This window comes from Aspergillus nidulans, chromosome III, assembly GCF_000011425.1.
Source record: "Aspergillus nidulans FGSC A4 chromosome III".
Taxonomy (NCBI): Eukaryota; Fungi; Ascomycota; class Eurotiomycetes; order Eurotiales; family Aspergillaceae; genus Aspergillus; species Aspergillus nidulans.
The window spans coordinates 1,684,828-1,708,160 of record NC_066259.1 but is presented as its reverse complement, the minus strand read 5'-3'; the positions used below and the strand labels follow the sequence as shown (position 1 = coordinate 1,708,160).

At 50.5% G+C, this 23,333-nt stretch overlaps 7 protein-coding genes across 7 annotated transcripts, besides 1 other annotated feature; 3 read left to right on the top strand and 4 right to left on the bottom strand.

The window, feature by feature from the left end:
- Nucleotides 1-23,333: part of a sequence feature (contig 1.78 659..353456(-1)) that runs on past both edges of the window.
- On the bottom strand, nt 454-1,645 carry ANIA_04543 (putative S-adenosylmethionine-dependent methyltransferase; the record flags this gene model as incomplete). Its single annotated transcript, XM_657055.2, has 2 exons — nt 454-1,426; nt 1,635-1,645. The coding sequence occupies 2 exons, from the start codon at nt 1,643-1,645 to the stop codon at nt 454-456; spliced, it is 984 nt and encodes a 327-aa protein (XP_662147.2).
- On the bottom strand, nt 2,228-4,336 carry dspD (protein msgA; the record flags this gene model as incomplete). Its single annotated transcript, XM_657056.1, has 1 exon — nt 2,228-4,336. One exon carries the CDS (start codon nt 4,334-4,336, stop codon nt 2,228-2,230), a length of 2,109 nt encoding a protein of 702 aa, XP_662148.1.
- Nucleotides 9,110-12,060, top strand: ANIA_04545 (putative LPXTG-motif cell wall anchor domain protein; the record flags this gene model as incomplete). Its single annotated transcript, XM_657057.1, has 2 exons — nt 9,110-10,183; nt 10,282-12,060. 2 exons carry the CDS (start codon nt 9,110-9,112, stop codon nt 12,058-12,060), a joined length of 2,853 nt encoding a protein of 950 aa, XP_662149.1.
- ANIA_04546 (KH domain-containing protein) lies at nt 13,981-15,864 on the bottom strand (the record flags this gene model as incomplete). The annotated part of the gene is made up of 4 exons (XM_657058.1): nt 13,981-14,669; nt 14,737-15,179; nt 15,338-15,794; nt 15,825-15,864. 4 exons carry the CDS (start codon nt 15,862-15,864, stop codon nt 13,981-13,983), a joined length of 1,629 nt encoding a protein of 542 aa, XP_662150.1.
- Nucleotides 16,636-19,813, top strand: ANIA_04547 (coatomer subunit gamma; the record flags this gene model as incomplete). The annotated part of the gene is made up of 6 exons (XM_050611696.1): nt 16,636-16,711; nt 16,789-17,099; nt 17,147-18,113; nt 18,167-18,514; nt 18,565-19,383; nt 19,433-19,813. The coding sequence occupies 6 exons, from the start codon at nt 16,636-16,638 to the stop codon at nt 19,663-19,665; spliced, it is 2,754 nt and encodes a 917-aa protein (XP_050467693.1). The 3' UTR covers nt 19,666-19,813.
- On the bottom strand, nt 20,371-21,385 carry ANIA_04548 (F-box domain protein; the record flags this gene model as incomplete). The annotated part of the gene is made up of 2 exons (XM_657060.1): nt 20,371-21,276; nt 21,383-21,385. 2 exons carry the CDS (start codon nt 21,383-21,385, stop codon nt 20,371-20,373), a joined length of 909 nt encoding a protein of 302 aa, XP_662152.1.
- ANIA_04549 (putative HAD superfamily hydrolase) lies at nt 21,764-23,056 on the top strand (the record flags this gene model as incomplete). Its single annotated transcript, XM_657061.1, has 2 exons — nt 21,764-21,909; nt 21,979-23,056. The coding sequence occupies 2 exons, from the start codon at nt 21,764-21,766 to the stop codon at nt 23,054-23,056; spliced, it is 1,224 nt and encodes a 407-aa protein (XP_662153.1).

The window sequence follows — 23,333 nt, the reverse complement described above, 5'->3', positions numbered from 1 at the left end:
GTTGTCGTTAAAAGCGGGGATTAACCTATGAAAATACGAGACTATGACCTACCGTAAGCTTAAGGAATCGAAGCTGTGTTGGCGACGCCTAAATGGCACTACGTGCTTCCAATCAGTCTATCCATTAAGTTTGTTTGTTTTTGCCGGGTTGCATGAGGGTTACTATCAAACCTCTTTGCCAGTCTGAGCCTAGATTCAAGGGGGGGCGGGCTGTCCACTGGATACAGGTATGGCGTGGGCTGGAGTTTGCTTTTCTATCAGCCAGCCAGCCAGATAGCTAGAAGTAGGTGGCTGATTTATATAATTGGAGAATATATCCTCTGCAGGCATTTGACGCTCCTCTGATCTGTGTCATTGTTAGTGGAAGACCCAACTGGTTTTTACACACAGATGGAAAGGTGAAGAGGTTCTCCAGATGGGAAAGTACGGTGTATACGAATAATGATCTAGACATCAAACCCGCTGGAAACACACCGTACAAACCCCCTGTCCTTCCTGTCCACCGAACCTGAACCGGGGATACTGCACTTTTCCCCACACAACGAGCTTCCCACTCCCATTGATCTGGATTTCAGCAGAAGTAAACCACTTCACAATCTCCTCCTCGGTCCAATTACAACTTGTCACAACCAAGAATCCGCCCTTGCGCACAAGGCTTCCCGCAATCCCCGGATACCGCTCACACTCGCTCTTTTCGACCATCAAACTCACAGCATCAAACGTTCCCTTGTCAAGCACGATATCGAAGCCACCCTTGTCATACGGGAACCAGGGAACCTTCTTGCTCTGCAGGTCCTCTCGACAATTTAGAATGTCACATTCTTCGAATCGAATTTCATGCCATTCTTCTTCGCCTTCGTCTTCCGCCTTGGTCTCGCCTCCATCATCAGACCATGAACCTTCGTCATCCTCCTCATCAGAATCACTTAGATAAGCCTCGTGACGCTTGGTGATTTGCAACTCCCTCGCCAACTCGACGCTCTTGGCCGAGTAATCCACCCCCACCATATCTCCCGCAAACCCACCACGTTTTCTCAGTAGCGCGAGCATGCTCCCGTTTCCTGTTCCCAGATCCAGGATGCTAGGCTGGTTCTTCTTCTCGATTTCGCTTAGCCTTTTTGCTCTTCTTCGTATTGACCGGATACCGCTGCCGCCGCCATTGCTATTGTCTGATGTAGCCGTAGCATTGGGAAGGGTATTGCACGGCGCAAGAGGGAATGTCTCGCGCGTCAGGAAATCAAGGACCTTCTGTGGGGCATTGTGTTCTGAAAACCAGGAGGTGCCGGGGTCTGAGTCGGCGTTGTAGTCGTCCTCCGAGTCTGAATTGTCATGGTCGACATCGACATCTGAAGCTGTTGTTTTGGTGTCACCGGAGGTGGATTTTCTGGAAGTCGGGTTGTGTTTCGCAGAAATGTGCGTAAGAGTTCTAGAGTAGAATGTTTCCCAACTAATTATTTGCGGCTTGTTAGCATAATATAGATCAGTAGTGTAGGAACATAGGCAGTGTGGTGTAAGAGGGGTTGCGGGGTAGCGATGAGAAATGTTTTTCCCACATGTGAGGGATGACTATGCCTTACTATTCCTTTGTGCCTAGTTCACTAGGTGATAAATGAGTTGGATGATTTTCGTCTGACGTATTTTCCATGGTGATAGACTCTTCTGCTGGTACAATAGCGTTGTACGGAAGGTACATATCAAAGAAAAAAATAGATCTCAAGTTGATCTCGGGCCCCAGTCGGCCCGCGCCTAGAGGTGTAGGCAAACCAGACACTCACTAGGCTACCGTTACTTTTCTACAGCTCATTTCAAGGTATGTTTGAAGAACGGACGCATTCGTAAGTGTATTCGAGTATGGGTATTCGACAGCCATCACATAATAGAAAATAAACAGTAAACACGAGCGAATGTATTTGGCCGAGGCCAGACCGCCGAACCACAACAAATGAATAATAATATTACAAGTTAACAGGCACGATAATCCGAACCTTTGACCTCTTTTGAACGCCTAGGACGCCATATGAAGCATGCATGCCATACCATGTCAGTCTGCTGACTGACTAGAAACAGCAATGGATAGAGAGAATGGATAAGCGAATGGATAAAAGTGAATGCGAAGGAATTAACGACCGTAAAGCCCGCTCCTGGTCATGAGAGTCGAAGTGAATATTAGAAAAAGATGATAGGTAAGCGCGAAGGTCATGGAGTCATTTCGAGTGTTGCGACGCAATCACAGAAACTCATCAATGCTTCTCATAATTAATCGCTCATGGCCTTGAGGAGGTGACCGGGGATCCGCAATTGAAGCCACGTTTGATCGCCCATCCTCAAGGATTCCTGACAGTGGTCGAGACCTAGTCATCGACATGAAGCCCGTTGTTCGCGGAGAAAAGAGTGAGGGCTCATCGGCATTCTTCGCAAGGGGATCTCTTGACTGGCGCCCTGCACTGTCACCACCAGACTCACCCTCCAAGAAACGGTTACCGCTCTCTGGGTTGAAGAAGCTTTGTCGTAAAGCCAGAGGCCTTGGTGAAACACTTCGCTTCTTTGAAAGAGATTTGGAAAAACTCAAGTTGTTGGCGGACACCGGAGTTGTGTGGCTAGTCAAGGGTACCGATAGGGAATTAGAGCTGGGAGAACCTTGCGTTGGAACTGTAGAGGACGTGGTTTCAGTGTCAGGGTTGCCATTTGCATCTGTTGATGGCTCCGTTTGAGAGGACATGGCTTCGTCGGGAAGCGGTGTTGGTGGTGCAGACCCCTTCAATGACCAATCCCCGGATGAAGGCCGTGAGCCACGCAGCAGCCGTGACCGAAAGTCCGTTAGCTGATAGATGAGGCTCATATTCGGAGAAACCCATCGACTCCGTTCCTTGACAGTTTCATACATCGAATTGAAGTCCAGTTGCGGATTCTTGTACAACCCGTAGGCGATCACCAGCGAGGCAGATCGACTTGCACCAAGTTGGCAGTGGACAAGCACCTTCTTTCCTTGCGAGATACGGGATTCAATGAGTTCACATAGCGGGTACAAGTCTTGGAGGATCTCCGAATTGTGATCCCAGCCGACATGCACATACTCTGGCGATGATGGTTCGTTGTTCGAATCTGAGTCCGAACTGTTACCTGGAAGATATTCCAGAGCTGACTTAAAAGATGCGTCTGAAAAGGCCGAAAAGGGAGTTGAACAGGACTGTTGTTTGGAATCGACAGTCCCATTGCGCAAAGTGCTCATCACAGTTTGGGAGTTATCGGCCGTCTTGCTGAACGGATTCATAACTTCCTTAGCCACGTTGACGACGACATCGAACCGCGAGGCTTCATCTGCCGTAGGTTCCAGGTACAGAAAAACGCCAGAGTCGTAGATTTGAATGGGTCCGTTCGGATAACCACGCTCACTGCGTCGTGCGGACTCTCTCGATTGCGGAATGTCGTCTTCTTCTGCCAGTTCGTGCAATACAGTTTCCGCGATAGCCCCCTCGTCTGCGACGGAAGGGACCGGAGAGAGATTGTCCTCCGAGTGGGCGGACGGTCGCCGATAACCATGCTGTGTACTTGGTCGCGGTAATTGCATGCCACCCTTTGGACCGAATGAGGGGGAGAAAACAGACGTCAAGGAGGGCGACGACTCGGCGTGCCGCAATGACATCCGACCATGTGGGGTTGGAGGAGCCAGCTCGGAAATATTGTTGGAGAATGACCGGTCGAAGCCGGGCGTGCGAATTGTGAGACCGGCGGGTTTCCGTCGGATGCCTTTTGGGGGTATACTTATAGGGGACGGCGGGGCGGATAGACGATGTTGAGAGTTTGTTTCTACAATCGAAGCAGTCGAGATCGACGGGCGTGAGGAATTCAATGGTGGGGGCATCCTCAGCGACAGGTTTTTCAGGTTTCTGTCTCGTCTCCCCGGGGAATCGGGTCGTTTTTGGGTTGTTGAAGATTCAGACGTCATCTTGGACAAATTGCTTTGAGCTGTGGACAACCCCTGATTCTCCAAGTTGCGCGATGCGGTCATGAATTTAGAGTAAGAAAGAGGCATCGATGTTGGGGATTCTGGTGATGAGTTGGGAGAGGTATCTGTAGTGATAGGCGAATCAAAGGTTGATACTGTAGTAGTCGGGGAGGAATCGGCAGACCCCGATGTTACAGATGAAACGCTTTCACGGTGCTGGAAAGGTAGAGGGCGTCTCGTATTTCCGTTGATACTGGCCGGAAAATTGAGAGGTTGTACCTTTGTAGGTTGTTCTTCTTTCTCTAGAGATATCGATGGGTCCCCGCCAAACACGGACATAAAAGATGGGAACGAGTCCGGCAGCGACGGTGGGCTGGTTTGAACGGGCATGGTGAGATCAGGTTGTGAAGTGCGCCTGCGTTTGAAAGGAGACGGGCTCCCAGATGCGCTGCGATTGTAGGTTGGTATAACGACGGATAGTGGTGGTGTTTTTGCCGTTGGCGAGTGCCTGTGAGCAGACCTGGATGGTTGGGGACTGGTGCTTGCTACCAGCGCAAACGACCTTTTAGACAGAGAATAATCAGTTTCCATGTTTCAGCCTTATCGTTGTTGCCGAAATAAGCCGCTCGAAAAGAAAGGAAGCAGAGCTGCAAGGAGAGTGAAACCAAAGGGACGACCGGTCCGGTTCAGTAGACCGATCACCACAGAGGTATTAGATCGAAAAAGAATGGCGAGGGCAAGCTGTTCCACGCTGCCAAAAAGACACAGGGAGTATAAAGGCGACGAAACCAGCACAACCGATAATGGATGTTTACCAAGGCCACATACCAAAGAACGCTACCAAAAGAGCGAGCTCGCTATGGAGAACTGTCAGCGAGGAAACAGTATGAAGGAACGTGGAGGTTCCTGCAAGGCGCAAGGATGATTCAAAGTCAAAAGAGTGGTGCCAAAACGAAGAGAGCCAAAGTAACGTGAAAAAGACGATGAACAGATGTTGGTCCTCAAAGATCTATGTGAAGAATTCCCGCCCGATACTTGTGTGGGCAGTCGTTCCCTGGGAATGAAGAAAGGAACCGATCAAAGTGCGAGATGGGGTCCTTCCAGTCAACCTCAAGGGAATTGCAGGATAATAGCCAGTCTTAGAACGACTGCCCACAGCAGGTAGGAAGGGATAGAGGCAGGTTGAAGGTGAGAAGCCCTGGAGAGCAAGGCAGTGCAATGCAATAGGAGGGGAGGAAGAGCTCTTGAGGGGTGAGGTGAGCGAGGGAGAAAGAAAGAAGCGGCCAGAGGATAGAGGGAATGGGCAGGTCGCAGATCAGAGACAGACAGACACCAGGCCGTCACGCATGAACGAGAAACAGAGAAGAGGGAAGAAAAGGCCTTGGGGGTTTGGGATGGAGGGACGACAGGAAGTGGCAGAGTGTCAGAGAGTGGCAGAGCGATGCCGAAACCTGACTCGGTAATACCGATACAGAGGCAATGAACCTCCAGAGTCAAGTGTCGCAGCAAACGGGAAGGGAAAGGATGGGCAGAGCTGCTCGCCCGCGTTCCTTAAAGGGCAGCCAATGCCCGCAGCGAACGCGGTGGGGACAAGCAGCCAGCTCTGGTTCATCCTAATGCGAGAGGCCAATAGGACACAGCGAGAGCTATATTTAGCCGCCCAGGTCAGTGCGAGGGAGAGGCTGGAATGCAGATGGGCGCTAAATGCACGCAAATCAGAGGCCAGCTCTTCCCAACACCGCTAGCATGGGCCCGTCGTCATGTTTGGGACGGGGACAAGCAGTTGGAGACTGGAGTCCATTGGCCTTCTCATGATCATGGGTTGGGAGTGGGAGGAAGCATGAGCAGTGGGAAGAAGTGGCAAGAAGTAGGAACTGGGAACTGGGAACTATACAGAAGCTGGATCGGAAATGCCACCAGATTGCGGGCCAGGAGGACCTGTATTCTCGAGACTGGGCGTCTGGATTCAGAGAATATTACCAGACGCTGTTGCAGAAAAGTCCAATGGGCCCGTTCTGGCGCATCTCCCTGACGTGTAACGGGGACGAGAAGGACATGTGCATGTACCGTAACCAAGATTGCAGAGAGACAACACCAAAAAAAAAAAAACAAGCTTGAAGATGACATACCTGGGCAACAGTTCTTTCTACTTCTCTGGAATGAGAAGGCCTTGGATTTCGGTATCGGAGACAGCAGGAACACGATTGTTGGATCAATACCAGGGCAGTAATACGAGATCCGCAGGATTTCGTCTGCCAATACCACGAGGACCAGCGATCGCAATACCAGCACCAAACTCTCTCAGCCGTGCAGGATCAAACAGTCCGATCCCCGAATGTTCAGGAAGCCTTCGAGAAGGAAATGACAGAGCCGACTGCTTCTTCAGTCCAATTTTCATGAAGTCGATTCCGTTTGTTCAGTGTTGTTGGCAGGCGGCAGTCATAATAATCGTAATCGAGCTCGAACCCAGCCTCTGAAGCGTCTGACCCGCTCTGTTACAGGAACGGTTCCTGTTGCCAGATGCTTGTGCGCGGCTCTGTTCAGTTCCAAGACCCTGGGGTCTATCTCGATCGGCAGCGTGCGCTGGAGAGAGAGTAGAGACAATGCAGCTGTTCAGCTTTCAGCTGAGAATGAAGAGAAACAGCAGCAGTATGATAAGAAAGAAGACAAAGAGTCGAGGAGGGCCTAAGTCATATGGAACTGCTGGATTTTCTAATGATCCACAGATTGTTTCTACGAGACAGTGGAGGCATTATTATTGCGACATTTTCCTATCACTGCTTGCCGAGCATGCGAGATGAAACGCACACTCGCAGGCTGTGCCGGCGGTCTATTCCAAACATGAGTATAGGCTGCTGCTGGAAGCTGCGGGCTCTAGGCTCAGCTATTGTTGTCGCCGAATCCCCGAATCGTGGGGGCAAAAGTGGACGAACGCTGCGGTGTGAGGCCACGAGCAACGCCGATGAAATCTTGAAACAAGAGTTGCGCGCGCTAGTTCAAACTGGCGACGCAAAAGTGGGCCTGGCTGAATCTGAAACACACCAGAGCGGTGCTATTCCTAACTATTTATTGGCGCGCTTGCGAGACCCCACGTCACGTGTAGCAACATGTCAATCCCTGGGGATCCCCTCAGCTCTGTCCACTTCCAGGTTTCACCCGCGAATATCATGGCATCATGATTGACGCGGAGGACTTGTTATTGGTTTATATATGGGCTCATCAGTGACGGTCAGCATCCAATTTTCAGGCTTAGCCATCAGCATCCCAGTTCCGACTTCCGTGGAGCTGGAGCAAGCGATCCCGCACCGCGCCAAACGAGCCGCGTGGGAAGATCCTTAATAATAATCAATGACGGAAATAATGTTGATTGTCGACTGACGAACAGCACAGCTTGGGCCCCCGGTTCGACTTCATCGGCGATATTGGCGGGTCACAATTGATTGCAACAGTAACGTGCCTCGGTCGTGTGATTATTGGATAGAGGGTCGAGATGCTCATCAGCGCAAGGATGCTCCTCCAGAACGTGATTCGGTCACTTTCCATCTATTTACTTGATGCTTTCTCCAACCCTCCTGCAGCAAAGGGTCTCAACTTCGTTTATATGAAGCATCGTATGCAGATACGATCCCTCCATGTCCGACCTACTCCATACATACTAGGATTCAATGAGCGCTTGGGTTCTTAACCGCTCTCTTGAGCTACTCCAGGCTCCAGCCGAAAAGATCGCGGCTGTTTCATTTCGACGGGTTCAGAGCTTTGACGTGGATCGAAAAAATTGCCTCAAGCCTTGTGCTAGGCCGGAGCTGCTGGCTCCATCTTGCCACGCGTGAGGCCGAAACGAGCGGCTCGCCGCTCGAGGCGCAATATAACGGCTATAGCATCTCGCTGAATATTGTGATCGCTCCGTGACTTCTCGTCAGCTCTGGGAAATCTCGATGACGAAAACAACATGTCATCATCTACCGTTTCAGGGTGAGCGCAATATGTGACTGCAATATTTGACCACGAGGCAGGCAACCCCGAGCTGCCATAAAGGATGAAACTTGTTTTGCCGACGTGCCGTTTTCATGCTCGACGTCCAGACAACGCTGTCAGAATAGCCCCAGACTGCGGCACTCTTGAGACACTCACGGAGTTGCGGGGCGTTATAATGGCTTTCATCTAACGGTCGCAGCATTACTGAAGAGTGAGCTGAATTCTGTACTGAGGGTGCTGCCCGCACCGCTGTGGTGCACTAAATCTAATACGCGAGCTCGATCCTTCGCCCTCTTCGGTTCGGAGGTACCCTACATGCGCTATCGGAAGTAATGGTTTTATAAACCTGAGGGTAGCTACTCCGTACCGGCTAGTCACTAGGAATATTACATCTGAGTACTCGTATCAACTCGTTTGTTCAATTGTTTAGTGGAATTGCTTGGTGTACAGAGCGGTTAGACGGCCTGTTTAAAGTAGACATGTCTCCTCCAGCGCATGAACCGTGGAATCTGCTGTGCGGACCATGGGCCTGCTGTTGCTGCAGGAACTGGTGCAGAAATATGACATACAGGACCGTTCGAGCCCTAGCCCCAATGTGGGCTCACTTTTCTTGTTCGATCTCTTCCCTGGGTGGTGGTTAAAGATCCGTTGTCAATTTTAGGGGGCTGGCTACTGTAGAAGATATATCTTATCACTGCCGTCACTCAATCGGATGCCTAAGACAAGGGCCCTGAAAACACCGCAACCCGTAAAAGGACTCCTTATCATATCTTTTCTAAGCAAGGCGTACCTGTCAGGTACAGGTTCGATCTACTTAGTGCAGTTATTCTCCGGGCCATGAGGGCTAAACGGTGCGAGATCCACCGGCTAGAGCCCATATTTCAGCTGTCCAACCACTCACAGCCCTCGCAACGGTGGGAAAGGTCCTTCATTTCGATTTATTTTTGTAGACGTCGCCCTGTTTCCCCCTGAAACTAGCAAATCAGAGGCGAGAGCTGCTGGCAATTGTGATGTATGCGTGGTAGTGATTATTCACTCTCTGTATAGGATTATGCAGCCAATAGATTGATTTTTTTCTCCAAAACAAACCGGGTTACTGAGATGCATTTTCAATGCTTCTATTAGAATTCATTGAAAATAGAGAACTGACTCATGCGGCATCGCTTGGATGCCTGACCAGCGCTGCAGATGCTCCACGACAAAGAATCTGCTGGCACTCGAATGTCTTCGCCCACCACTCCCACTCTGACAAGTACAACAAAGGATCAAACGACGAGTTTGGACCCTCGGCGCCGGCGGAAGACTGTTTCTATTGTCCAGCCAAGCACCCATGCATCGCAGAGCCATTCGATCGTCGAATCAGCCCATTTTTCGCGTCGCTCGACGATGGATTTGCCGTCGCGAACGAGGTACCCGGCATGGGTACACCAGATCGAGCCTGCGAGTCCAGCCGTGGGTTCCGACGACCCTGAAGGGCACTATCTGATCAAGAGCAAATCATCAGGCCGGCTGCGGTCTGCTGCGCTTGAAAGAAGATTGACCATTTCGGGAGATCCTCATCCCCGTGACACGGGGAAAGCTGGCGCGCTAACATTCGCCGGCACCACGCCCTCAACGGCGCCATTGCCTTCACCTTCACTTTCACCATCTCGTTCGATCCCTCCGACTTCGTCGCCCTCATCTCCGTCGCGCCTTCACCAACCTGGTTCGCTGTCTCCTATTCCCCGCCTTCCTCAGAGTCGCTTCAGTTTTGAGGTCCAATCTCCTCTCCGCAAGATCGCCCTGACCTCACACCTCAAGACTGCCAGCATCGACCGCAGTACTCCTGCCCCAGAATCGAGCCGTTCACCCAGGCACTCGTCCTTGTATAACGGTCACCGAAGATCCGTTCCAGACTTCCATTCGTCACACCTTGATACAGAGTCGGTTTCAGATCCTCCAGTCGTCTCTTCCGCTGCGACCGCGACTGGGCAAGGGGGTAGTTCTGCGCTCCTTAACGGCGGCTCAACCCTCAGCGTGCAGAGTCCCAATGCACCAAAGCGCCGCAAATCGACATTATACTCCCAGCAGTCACCCCCGGATGTGAAGAGGAGAATGCCGTCATCCACAGCGACCTTTGTTCAAGGGCGCTCGTATGCCGACGAGAACGGCGCTGCCGCGAAAACCGACGAATCTCGGTCCCGAAATGACGATATTTTCTTGAACATTGCGAGGTCCGACTCGAGCCGTCGCGAGTCCTTGGGTCGCTCTGAACTCAGACGGGTAAGTTGAGCCAATTTCGGTTCGGGAGCTGATTAGACTTTCTTCAAGCTGCCTGAATGAGCGGATAGTTCCAGGAGCTGACTCTATTCTTCTCCTAGTCGCGTCTGAGGATGTCCGGTACTGGATTTCGCTCGTCTACCTCCCGCGTTAGTAGTGACCTAACACCGTCTCCCGAACAACTGTCCCGCTCAAATACCTTCGAGAGCCCCTTGCATTCGAATTCGCAAAATGGTTTCCCATCCACTCGACACAGCTCATTACCATATTCGTACTCGGCTTCTGCCCACCCTCTAGACGAATCTGGTCGATCGCCTCAGTCGAATTTCGCCTCAAGCTCGCACTCAACGGTTGGACTGCCTCGCAGTCGACTAAGTCGTACCAACCCCGAAGATGAACCAATTTCTGAGCGACGCGCTTCTTTACACGATTCACGCTCCTTCCGCCACTCCGGGCTCTCAACAATCCGAAGTAGTCGACAAGCTTCGGCTTCTGAAGTCACCGAGAAGCCACGTTATGAATCCCGACAAGATGGGACGGAATCCACCCTTTCGACTACTGCGCCCTCTACCGTCTGGGATGAGCTGGAAGATCTCAAATCGCGCATCAAGAAACTAGAACTGACTGGAAAACTCCCTCCGTCATCTCAGGAAGCCATGCTCTCCTCTGGAGACCGACCGCGCACGGCGACAACGACGGTAACAACGATGTCCTCCTCGCCGCGTCACCGAAGGACTAGCGTATCAGGTGAATCTGATACTATTACAGCTCCAAACCCGGTTCATCCGCTTCTACAGTCGGCTCTGGTCAAGGTAAGGAGTGTGGTAAATAAGGACGTGTACACGGCATTGGAGGCCGCCGCCACGGATGCAATGGCCCTTTCACAAATTTTGGGAGCAGGCAAAACACCGTCCGGAAATGTCTCCATAGTCAATGGATACGGTTCAGCGGAACGCCAATCTCGACGGAAAGCTGATAGCGTCTGTCGTAGTCTCACAGAACTATGTCTCGCTCTGTCAGACGAACATCATACTAAGCAGCAGTCGTCGGGCGATACTACATTCCGAATCTCTCAGTCGAATACTACCGACGAAGGAACAGTAACTCCTACTACGCTATCATACCGTAAGAGTATAACCCAAGACCACGAAGGAAATGCACCACGACACAGCAGTGGCCCGCGTACCGCAAGTCGGCTGGAAGCGCGGCGCGCAAGCTTAGCGAACCAAGGCGACCATTACCCTTCACCTGAGAACGCAGGCCAAAGCACCAAATTGGCACACTCACCGAGTGCTCCCGTCACACCCGCCACTGCCAGTCGGCTAAGTCGGTTGTCCGTTTCGATGCGGACAAAGAGGTTGCAGGAAGACGAGCCCTCTGATTATCGCAGCCCGCACACGCGCTCAGTTTCTAGAAGTATGACCGACATTGGAGCTGCCTCCTCAACGCAAAAGGCCTCACCCCGACAACAGAGTTCTTTTGGGTACCAGGCGCCACGGCCGATTTCTGATTCTCAGCAGTCCTCTCAGCCGCGTACCCCAACCAGTTCACAATCCGGCATACCCCTCCGCCGAAGCTTAATGACCCCATCCCACTATACACCGGCGATTCCCCGCGCGAACATACAAGCTGGGTCTCGTCGCTATGGCTTACCATCAGCGGCTGGAAGTCCCGTGGATGATGTACCACTATCACCACGCCAAGACGCTCCCCAGTCGAGAATATCCGCTCCCTCAAGCAAGCTAGCCTCCAGCTACACGCCCATAACACAGAATCGACTTCGCGCAAACAGCTTAGGCGGCCGAAGACTAGGCGTCAGGCGCCCAATGTCAACAGTAGACACGAAGCAGTCCAAATCCTTCAACGACAGCATTGACTGACTGTCATGTTCTAACAACATTTATTCAATTCTTCCCTTTTCTCGCTGGTCCTCGGGAACTATTCGACAGTTTATTGTACACGTCACCTCATCGCACCATTCCATTTAACATAATTGACATTTCATTTAACGCAGCGACATCACTTGGATACAATACAATTTTCTGTTCAGCCGGCGTTTTGCTCCTTCTCGCTTTGCATTATCCAATTAATGATTCTGGGCTTCCTTGCACGAACACACATACATGCATAACTTGCATACGTACAACATCTCATACTACAAGGCATCACTATGCGGGCAATCATACTTACCTTACGAGCATATCAACGAATCCGGGCAGTGGCATTATTTTTCACGGAACTGGATTGGTTTGAATTGGAAAACAATACATGCATGCCTGACTGGGACTTAGATATCATGATCATGATGGTACAGTACATTATTCGAGGTTGATTTTGTTAAGCGACTGGCGCGGCAATGGCAATGGCATAGCATCGCATCTTATCTCTCTTTCTCTGTCTGTGCACCTGTTTAGCTTTTTTTCCGTAGATCATCTCCCTGTTTTCTTGTTGTCGACTTATGCTCTCTGTCCCGTTTCAATAGTACCCGGCATTTCATTAGAGGTTGTTCTGAGTCGTGCTTGCTGTATATGTGTGTACCAGGTAGTAGATCAGTGGCACTGATACTACCATACCTACTTGACTACCTGCCACATGTGGCTGTGACTTCTTGCCATTTAATGTATGTGCGTGCATGGTTACGCGTCCTGTTTCTGTTTTTATCTATGGTATTGTTCTCACGGGTATGTACTTGCCTACAAACAACTACACGGTTGACGGTATCGACGTTGTATATCACGAGCCCGTAAACTCAGCAGGAACGACTTGACTGATTGAATTGCAACATCGCCTAGGAGATCACACAGTTTATCCAGTCTGAAACATACCTGAGAATAGTGAACCCAGATCTACAGCAGTAGAGCCCTAACTGCATGTTGCGCAAGTCTGCCAGTATGGCTGAACGGATTATGCTATTTTGCTCAAGCTCACGGCCTTCTATACATTATATTAAGGGTTACAATGTGCGGATCACACACTTTTACAGACAGTAGTGCTAACGTTCTTCAATATTGGCCACGTTCGGCAAGACAGGTCATTATCATTCGTCTTTAAAATCATCTCCGATCGATTTCCACACACCTTGTTCGGCGTGCTTCTTCAGCCGTTCCTTCCTAGCTTCTTTTGTTCCCTGATTGATGCTCTGCGTATCATATACATGATAAAAGTTCCCGCTAGAAGCGACCATTCAGGGAATTTGGAAATGACAAGAGGGCACATGCGTCACAGGTGAGGTCATGAAAGCGCTTTTGGAGTAAACTTGTGCCACATAGGAGAAAGGGTCAACAAGACGGTATAAAGATATTGAAGTCAAAGGTCGTCAATGATTCGCATCGTGATTGTTTCAGGACATCGGGGAGTGCGGATGAAAAGAGGAAAGGACATGTTTGGTGGAAGGATATAACGGATATAACAGGTGGCGAAGTGAGATGTTTGATAGAGGGAGGCGAGTAGGCACGGTGCAAATACCCTCATGCTTTGAGAAGGATAGGATTAGCCGAGGAGATACCCTCAAAAGCAGGTGCGTCATGCTTTTTTTTTATTTTGTCAATTCAGTTGGAATCCAGGTTCATGGAGAAGGACCAACGCTCCCGTAGCCACATGACAGGCATCCCTCGGCACATCTGGTAGAGCAGGGAAACTGCACGATAGAAGACATGTTAAAGAAGAAACATAAGAGGTAACAGGCAGAGTTATTAGGAAAGGTGAAATTCAAGCGACTCTGGTATTCAGGTAGAGAAACAAAGCCTTTCTGGAATGGCGCGATCGGTCGACTGTGGACATTCGTTCATGCGAGCAGCAAATCACTCTTGCAGCTGACTGCGGCGAGTTTTCTCGGCCTCAAGGTTCTCGTACAGAAGATACAGGGCCTTTTCGTTTGCCTGGGCGCTTCCCATGATGGTGAACATGCGTTCTCCGGTTTCATCGTGAGGAGCCTTGGCAATAGAAATACGGGCCCCGGAGCTCCGGCGGATCTCCGTGATCTTGGTTCCACCTCTGCCGATGATACATCCAACCATGTCAGCGGGAATACTGATGTTCTGCGTCTGGATCTCCTCGCCATCCTCGGTGACGAGAGGGTAGCCGCGGTTGCTGGTATCAGGGTTGGACCGTCTGCCATACCCGCCGGACTGGTCACTGAAGTCAGCGCCGTTACCGGTACGGTTGTAAGGGCGGCTGTTGTAGCTGTCGCTATTGCCACCGTTATGCTGGATCGAACCGCTACCGACTGACGAACGCACGGCGGGATTGTACAGGATCGTTCCTGTTCCACGTTGCCAATCATCAATAAGACACTTTCCAATCTCCCAGATGGCCTTCTCAATTCCTTCCGGGGTGCCCTGCACTTCAACAATGCGTTCGGTGGACTGAGGCAGCATCTCCTTCTGAGCGACCATACGCACACCCGAAGCGTCCTGAATATGCTTGATTTTCAATCCCTGCCGTCCGATAATGGTGCCCATTTGGTTATGAGAAATCAACAGTCGAATAGCTAAGGAACGTAAGCAGGCGTCCATGACCAAGACAAAGTCTGTGAGTACATAATGGGTAAGACTTACGATGGGTGCCGTTGTTGGAAACAATTCCACCCATGCCCATCTGCGGGGCTCCTTCCAACAGTCCCTTGGCGACTAGAGCATAAGCTCTAGCAGTACCACTCAGAGCACCAGTCACGGTAAGGACGCGATCATGAACGCCGGGAACCACCTTGCTTACGCCGGCCTTAACGCCAGTCTCATCGCGCAAATCGGCGACGTTTTTACCCGCCTTGCCGATGATGACGCCCGCTTCCTTGGAAGAAACGATGGCGCGAAGAGTCAGCATGGACTGCGCATACTCTTCTTCGGTCTTAGGAGCGACTTCCAAATCACCCTCGTCACCAACGTTGACGGCATCAGTCATCGTCTCGTCGGCGATGGGGGTCTCGTGGATGTCGGTGGTGTCCATGTTCTCAAGTTTTAAAGGTGTCGTAGATGAGGAGACAGGTAGGATATGACTTAAGCTGTTCCAATGGAGTCAGTAAGGAAGCTTTGTACACAGCCAGCCGTTTGTTCCTTGCACAAGTGTCAAACGGAAATGGCGCCCGAGGAGTTTTGATCCGTTACTACGCCGACGCGGCAAAGAATGGTGACAAAACTGGCAAACAAGAGCATTACTTACAGCCTGAGTAGCAAAGAAAGCGGAGCGAGAAGGACAATAAGAGGGTCAATATGGGGAAATGTAATCCTCAGGCGAGAAAACCTGCGAGAATCGGGGCGAATCCAGAGGGGTTTCGGCGGGCGGGGGAAGGTGGAGGTTGCGAGGAATGCGAGGATTTGTAAGGAGATTGAAGGAAGCGGGAGATTTGACGGGAGGAATAGAAGAGAGGTTGAAGAGAGGAGGAAGGAGAAGGATGAGGAGGGGATAGACAGGAAAAGAGATGGAGAGGACACGGAGGAGGAGTCTGATGATGGGGGAGAAGAGAAGGTGGAGAGGGTGAAAAGAGGGAGAGGATGAAGAAAGGCGCCGCTGTGGTAGTGGTTGTGGTTGGTTTGGTGTTCAGGGCGGGAGGAACCAACCACTGCGATACCTCTGCACCCTTGCTCAGTGTACAATCTGTTCTGATCTCTAACTTTTTCTATAACTTTATATATCGATACTTAAGTACCTAATAATGCTGTTTCAAGTCTCCCCAACCTGGTCAACATGGGGTCTACGTATACAGTAGGATAGTAAATAAAACACCCCACAAGTCAAGGTATAATAACACCCCATCCCTACCAGCTCCTTTGAAGCACCCCGAGCATTTCGAGCATTAAATATAGCCAGTATGTAATCCGTCATGTCAATTAAATATTTTCTTCTGGTTATATAAGATGCAATGCCGATATGCCTGTAATATGCCAATATCGCATGGCTGTGTGAGCGCGGTGCCTAGAACAGCTTCCAGGCCTGAGATCGGTCTGTTATCCTTATGTAGCAATAGGTATGCTGAGCCTAGACTCTCGTAGAACAGATCATAGGCCGTGTCAGCATGAGAGCATTCAAGAAGGACATTTAGTGTGCACAAAGACATTGAAGATCTGGACCTGGTGAGTGAAGCCTCAACCTAAGAGGCTGCGGCATGTTTGCAATGTTTGTTGGGGTGTGGCTAGCACCCACAGAGGCGGAAGGCCACCTGGATGCTTGACGGGAACTGAAAGTCGGAGTCCAACTAAGCTGTTGTTGTCTGTTGGGCCGGTCACCTTAACAGCAATTCCATCTGGTCCCATATTGTCTTATCCTCACGAGATAATGAGGATTTGATACCGTTCACTCCTCTTGCGTACCGAACTACCAATCCCTCCGACTCCTGAATTCGCGGTCAATTGGGTTTCCCCCTCGCTATTGACCCTACGTCTCCCCGCAAGCGGCCACTTTCTGGACAGAGAGCAAGTTAGAGAGTTTTATCTCTGTTGCAACTGCTGCCGCTCAGCAACATGAGCTACATGAAGAAGGATGAGGACGCCGACCAGACCATGATCAAGCTGGATCGGACCTCTGTTTTCCAAGATGGTAAGAGACAAACACCCGAGTCGGAGCTGTACCGTGGCCCCGGAGACCATGTTGCTGACCGTCTTCTCCTCCGGTAGCACGGCTCTTCAATTCATCACCGATATCTCCTCGACAATGCCGCACGCTACTGACCAAGATCGCGGTCCTCGTCTTCACGGGAGAACAGTTCCCAACAAACGAAGCGACCACTCTTTTCTTCGGTATCTCGAAACTGTTCCAGAACAAGGACCCCTCGTTACGGCAGATGGTTTATCTCATTTTGAAGGAGCTTGCAAACACGGCCGAAGATGTCATTATGTCTACCAGTATCATCATGAAGGACACCGCGGTCGGCAGCGATGTCCTATACCGAGCCAATGCTATCCGGGCTCTGTGCCGCATCATTGACGTGAGTCGCACAAAGCTACCGAATATTCATCTCTGACAGCTTGATAGGCCACTACCGTACAGGGTATCGAGCGATTGATTAAAACAGCCATTGTCGACAAAACCCCTTCGGTCTCCTCGGCCGCCCTCGTCTCCTCATATCACCTCCTTCCGATTGCGCGTGACGTGGTTCGAAGATGGCAAAGCGAAACACAGGAAGCCGCTTCATCCTCGAAGCAATCTACCGGTTTCCTTGGATTTGGTGGCAGCTCACAGGCCCACGCGATTTCGCAGTCAAATTTCATGACCCAGTATCACGCAATTGGCCTCCTATATCAGATGCGCTCCCATGACCGCATGGCCCTTGTCAAAATGGTTCAACAATATGGCGCAGCAGGAGTGGTGAAGAGCCCCGCTGCGCTTGTTCTTCTTGTGCGCCTGGCCGCGAAGTTGGCGGAGGAGGACTCCGGGTTAAGGAAACCCATGATGCAGATGCTCGATGGATGGCTTCGGCACAAGCATGAGATGGTGAACTTCGAGGCTGCAAAGGCTATTTGTGATATCAGGGACGTTAGTGATGCGGAAGCCTCGCAGGCTGTCCATGTTCTCCAGTTGTTCCTCTCTTCGCCTCGTGCCATCACAAAGTTCGCAGCGATCCGCATCCTCCACCGATTCGCGTCATTCAAGCCTCACGTGGTTAACGTTTGTAACCCTGATATTGAGGCCCTAATCTCGAACACTAACCGGTCCATCGCCACTTTTGCCATCACCACTCTCTTAAAGACTGGAAACGAGGCTAGCGTTGACCGCCTGATGAAGCAGATCTCAGGCTTCATGGCCGACATCACTGACGAATTCAAGATTACTATCGTTGAGGCCATCCGAACCCTGTGCCTGAAGTTCCCCAGCAAGCAGGCCGGTATGCTTTCGTTCCTCAGCGGTATATTGCGAGATGAGGGCGGCTATGAGTTCAAGCGGAGCGTCGTTGAGAGCATGTTCGACCTCATCAAATTCGTGCCTGAAAGCAAAGAAGATGGTACGGGCTTCTCCTTCCGAACTGTTAATTTGTGGTTTATTAACTTGTGGCAGCCCTCGCCCATCTTTGTGAGTTTATCGAGGACTGCGAGTTCACTAAATTGTCTGTCAGAGTCCTTCATCTTCTCGGTGTTGAGGGCCCGAAGACATCACAGCCGACCAAGTATATCCGCTACATCTACAACCGAGTGGTCCTAGAAAACGCCATTGTTCGTGCTGCTGCCGTAACAGCTTTGGCCAAGTTTGGCGTTGGCCAGAAGGATCCTGAAGTGAAGTCCAGCGTTTCTGTTCTCCTCACGCGGTGCCTTGATGACACCGATGACGAAGTTCGCGACCGAGCTGCTCTAAACCTCCGATTGATGGCTGAAGAGGATGAAATGGCCAATCTATTCATTAAGAATGGTAAGCTTGTACTTCACCACTTCGATCTCCGACTCTCGCTGACTAGATAGAATCGATGTATTCTCTTTCTACTTTTGAGCATCAACTCGTCATGTATGTGACATCTGGCGATAAAGAGACCTTTGCCACGGCGTTCGATGTGTCCACAATTCCAGTTGTCTCCCAGGAGCAGGCGTTGGCTGAGGAGCGAACTAAGAAGCTTACGAGTGCTACACCCACACTCAAGGCACCATCTACCGGACCCCCCAAGGGTGCCAAAGCAAATGGTGTGGCCGAAGCTGCCACGGCGGCCGCCACACAAAAGTATGCCGAGCAGCTCATGCAGATCCCCGAGCTCAAGGCGTACGGAACATTGCTCAAGTCCTCTGTTCCTGTCGAACTCAGCGAGAGCGAAACGGAATACGTTGTCACTGCCGTCAAGCACATCTTCAAGGAGCATATTGTTTTGCAATATGACATTAAGAACACTCTTCCGGATACGGTTCTGGAAGACGTTACCGTGGTCGCAACACCCTCGGAAGAAGATATCCTGGAGGAGGAATTCATCGTCCCCGCACCCAAACTAAATACCAACGAACCCGGTGTGGTTTATGTCACGTTTAAGAAGCTCGAGGGCGAACAGAGCGTCCCCGTTGTTTCATTTACAAACAACCTCAAATTCACTACAAAGGAGATCGACCCTACAACTGGAGAGCCGGAAGACAGCGGATATGAAGATGAATATCAGGTCAACGATCTCGAGCTAACAGGTAGCGACTATGTCATCCCCACATTTGCTGGCAGCTTCGACCATGTTTGGGAGCAGGCAGGTGCCAACGGCGAGGAAGTCAGTGAGACTCTGCAACTCAGCAACTTGAAGGGCATCGCAGGTATGTGACTTGAAACCCTTGATTCTTGACCTGCGCTAACCAGTTTCAGACGCGACCGAACAATTAATCTCTACACTCTCTCTACAACCCCTCGAGGGAACCGACGTTGCCCTCAGCAACAGCACACACACCCTTAAATTATTCGGAAAGACAGTATTAGGCGGCCGAGTCGCGGCCCTCATAAAGATGGCGTACTCCACCAAGACTGGAGTGACGACCAAGATCACAGTTCGCGCCGAAGAAGGAGGTGTTGCCCCTGCGGTGATTGCTTCTTTGGCCTAAGCGAAGGCGGGTGTATTGTGTAGTTTTGTGGCCTTCTCAAGGTATACTCAGGCGATGATGAGTCTGGAATCATGAAATCAGACTTGCTTTTTCTATTTTACTTCTACAATTTCCCCCTCGTCTATAATGCATGTGTCAAGTTAGATGCGATCGATGATTTGTGTAGGCGTCTAAATCCATTGCACTGTTTTCTCCTTTCTTTTCTCATCCCTTCTTTCCTTTTGCTTTCTGGTCCTTTGTTATTACCATAATGATTGCATTTTGGTAAATCAAAGAGTATTTCTTCTATCTTCTGTCAATGGCGTAGCACCAATTTGTCCTACTAGCCGTTCTGCACCATTTCTTAACATTCCATCATATGCAGATAACAATATTAACACGATACCTGCTATTCAGAACTGAAACCTATGAGTTGAAAACTTCAGCTTTCTTCTTGGCGATAATCTTGGGTAGAATAGCTTGGCAGCTTCCGGAGGGTATATCTAACTCTAGCATCTATCGAATCCGATCAAGCTATTTTTCGATTGGGCATACCACATAAAAGTCAGACAAGGAATGAACAGTCATTAATAGTATATTGCTATACGGAAAGTTTCAGTGGTCGTCCCTATCAACCCTAACACCAGGTTAGAGCATCAGAACCCGTGCCCTTCTCCGGCAAGAAGTGATCAGGAAGCACCCATTAGCGAAACAACCAGATAAGTCTTAGACATAATAGACGCCCGGCTGGATGTTCAGAGTGGGTTTGTTAGAGTTTTCAAGCGCTTTTCTCGTTTTTGCACGGTTGAGCAGAAAGTCGTCGACCGCGTCGTCATCCAACATGCTATTTTCTGTGAACACCTCGGCGAAGCCCACGGCATATAGGTTCGGAAGGCCGAGCTCAAGCGCTCCGAGCAAGCTCTCTATACCAAAGTATATTGTCGGGTCTTCACTTGGCCATCCGAATTCAAGCACCTCCAGCGTAGGAATGCAAATGTGGCAAAGCAGGTCGAAGAATGTGTCATCCACCATGTCACCAGGGATACTGAGAAATGACAAAGCGGGTGTTAAGCCGAGTATTGAGGTAATTGATTCTGGGCTCAGCCGGCGGTTAAAGCCGGATATTGTAAGGCGTTTTAGCGTTCGGTTCAAATCAGGACTGCACATAAGGCTGCTAATATTTGTGAGAGAGAGGTCGGAGCAGTTCTTCAGAGTGAGGCTTGTGAGAGATGTCGGCCAGTGGAACGATCGCATTGGTTCAGCGGAAAAGTGGCCGCTGAACTGGACACGGCGAAGATTCTGGGGCCAAGGTATTCCGAACGATTCTGTGCCTGTGATGGAAGTTGACTGGGGAAGGCGAAGGGTTTGCAAATTGACGAGGTTGCTTAGACTTCTTCTGAGATCCTGGAAGGGAATAGGTGTGGCCACGAGCGAGAGGTCTAGATGACGGAGTCTGGAACATTTCGCGAGTGACGGCAGGCTGTTTACGGCGAATGAAGCCCTGGGTGCGATGAAGACTTCCAAGTTTTCTTTAACTCGGCCCAGCAGCCTTGCGGTTAGGCTGGGAGAGCTGTGGTGGACGAGCGAGCTCAGGTTCAGCTTGCGGACCAGGGCCCCGAGGTTCCATTTACTCTTGCGGACCCCAATCGGTGGACTGATTATGTTTGCAAACTTCGTGAAGCTTGAGCCGCTATTCAGCCGGGGTTCCGCCCAAAGGAGAGTGATTGCACAGGTATACCATTGCCGGGAAACGAGACAGCACGCATAGAGTGTTGGTTGGCGGGCGATTTTATCCGCAGCGACCTCGTCCAGAATCTGAATGACTATTTCCGTTGGGAGATAAATCGGCGGTTCGGAGGTCATTGAGCGATAAAAACCAAGAGTTCCATCATAAGTTGTCTATCCGTAGCTGGCGTCGCCGACTTAGTTGAGCAGGATGGAAAAAGAGAAGAGATGGGAATGATATCATCCAGCCTGAGAAAAGCCGCTGAGAACTCCGATGACTGCCCGATCCCTCCAAATAACAACACGTCCTTCCAAACCGAATTCTCCTCGCATCTGTCCTCTTATTTTCTTGTATAACGTGTCAATTGTTCCTGCTTCACCCTTTAAAGGAAGAATGCGTTCCCAAAACCTCTGGCGGTCACTGAGACTGGTTCAACGCTATTCCGCCCGCTCCTTTCTCCCCGCTGGCCCAAGCATCCGAAGCATACGCAACCTTAGCTCTGCAGCGCCCCGAGTCCCTGATTTCGCCTTTGCGTTTGAGTAAGTTCTTGTGGTACAGTGAAATCAATCGTTTGCATTGTTGGTGTTGCTCTATTAACACTTGCAAAGCATCGATGGCGTCCTTCTCCGATCCTCTACTCCCATTCCAGGGGCCGCCGAATCGTTAGCGCTTTTAAAGAAAGAGGGAATACCGTTTATTCTTCTGACAAATGGAGGCGGGAAACACGAAACGGAACGCGTTGCTGAAATCAGCGAGAAACTCCAGGTTCCATTAGATGCAGATGTGATCATTCAAAGCCACTCGCCTTTTGCGGAGATGGTACGAGGTACGGAATCACAACCCGCTCTGGAGAACAAACGTGTACTGGTGGTTGGTGGAGATGGAGATGGCTGTCGTGCGGTGGCAGAGAAGTACGGATTTAAGAACGTCGTAACGCCTGGCGACATCTTCATGGCCAATCCATCCATTTGGCCATTCTCAAAAGGGTTCAGCGACTACTACAAGACCTTCACCAGACCCCTACCTCATAAGGGAGAGCCCGGCGACCCAACAATGGGGCTTAAAATTGACGCTATCTTCGTCTTTAATGATCCGAGGGATTGGGCGTTGGACGCACATATCATCATTGATCTTCTGCTGTCATCGCAAGGAGTCCTAGGAACTATATCAGACAAGAATGGACGCGCCAATCTTCCCAATCGCGGATACCAGCAGGATGGGCAACCGCCTCTTTACTTCTCTAATCCGGATCTTTGGTGGGCGGCGGCTTACAGCCTTCCACGTCTCGGACAGGGCGGTTTCCGCGAAGCGTTGGAAGGCATGTGGAGTGCAATCACCGGTGGCTCCAATAAAGGCGTTGAGCTTCAGAAGACAGTCATTGGTAAACCGTCGCAAGGGACGTACGAATTTGCGGAGAAGCAACTCCTGCGTAACCGATCCAGAGCGTTTGCGTTTGAAACGACAAGACCCTTACGGAACGTTTATATGGTTGGAGACAACCCGGAATCGGATATTTGCGGAGCCAACTCGTACCGAAGCGCGCACAATAGCGAGTGGCATTCTATACTCGTGCGGACTGGCGTTTATATGGGCGGCGAGCCAGCATGGACCCCGAAGACTATTGCCGACAACGTCCAGAAAGCTGTCGAATGGGGCCTACAGCATTCCAATTGGCAGACTAAGTAGGTTGCAAGCTGCCTGGAGTAATGTCATACACCATGTGCTGGTGACCCCTAGCCAACTTATTCAGACCACTTATGTTTAGTATCCAAAGATGGCAGTATACACTTTACAATAAACAACCTGTACTTTAGACTTTGTCAGAGAATTTCACCACTATAAAATTATAAGTTTGCCATAAGAGCGTGTTTTAGTAAGCTACACACACTCTCATTGCATTGTTTATGTTATGATGTCCTTACATGCTGAGCTGCAAGCATATATATATGATGTCGCCTCAGGC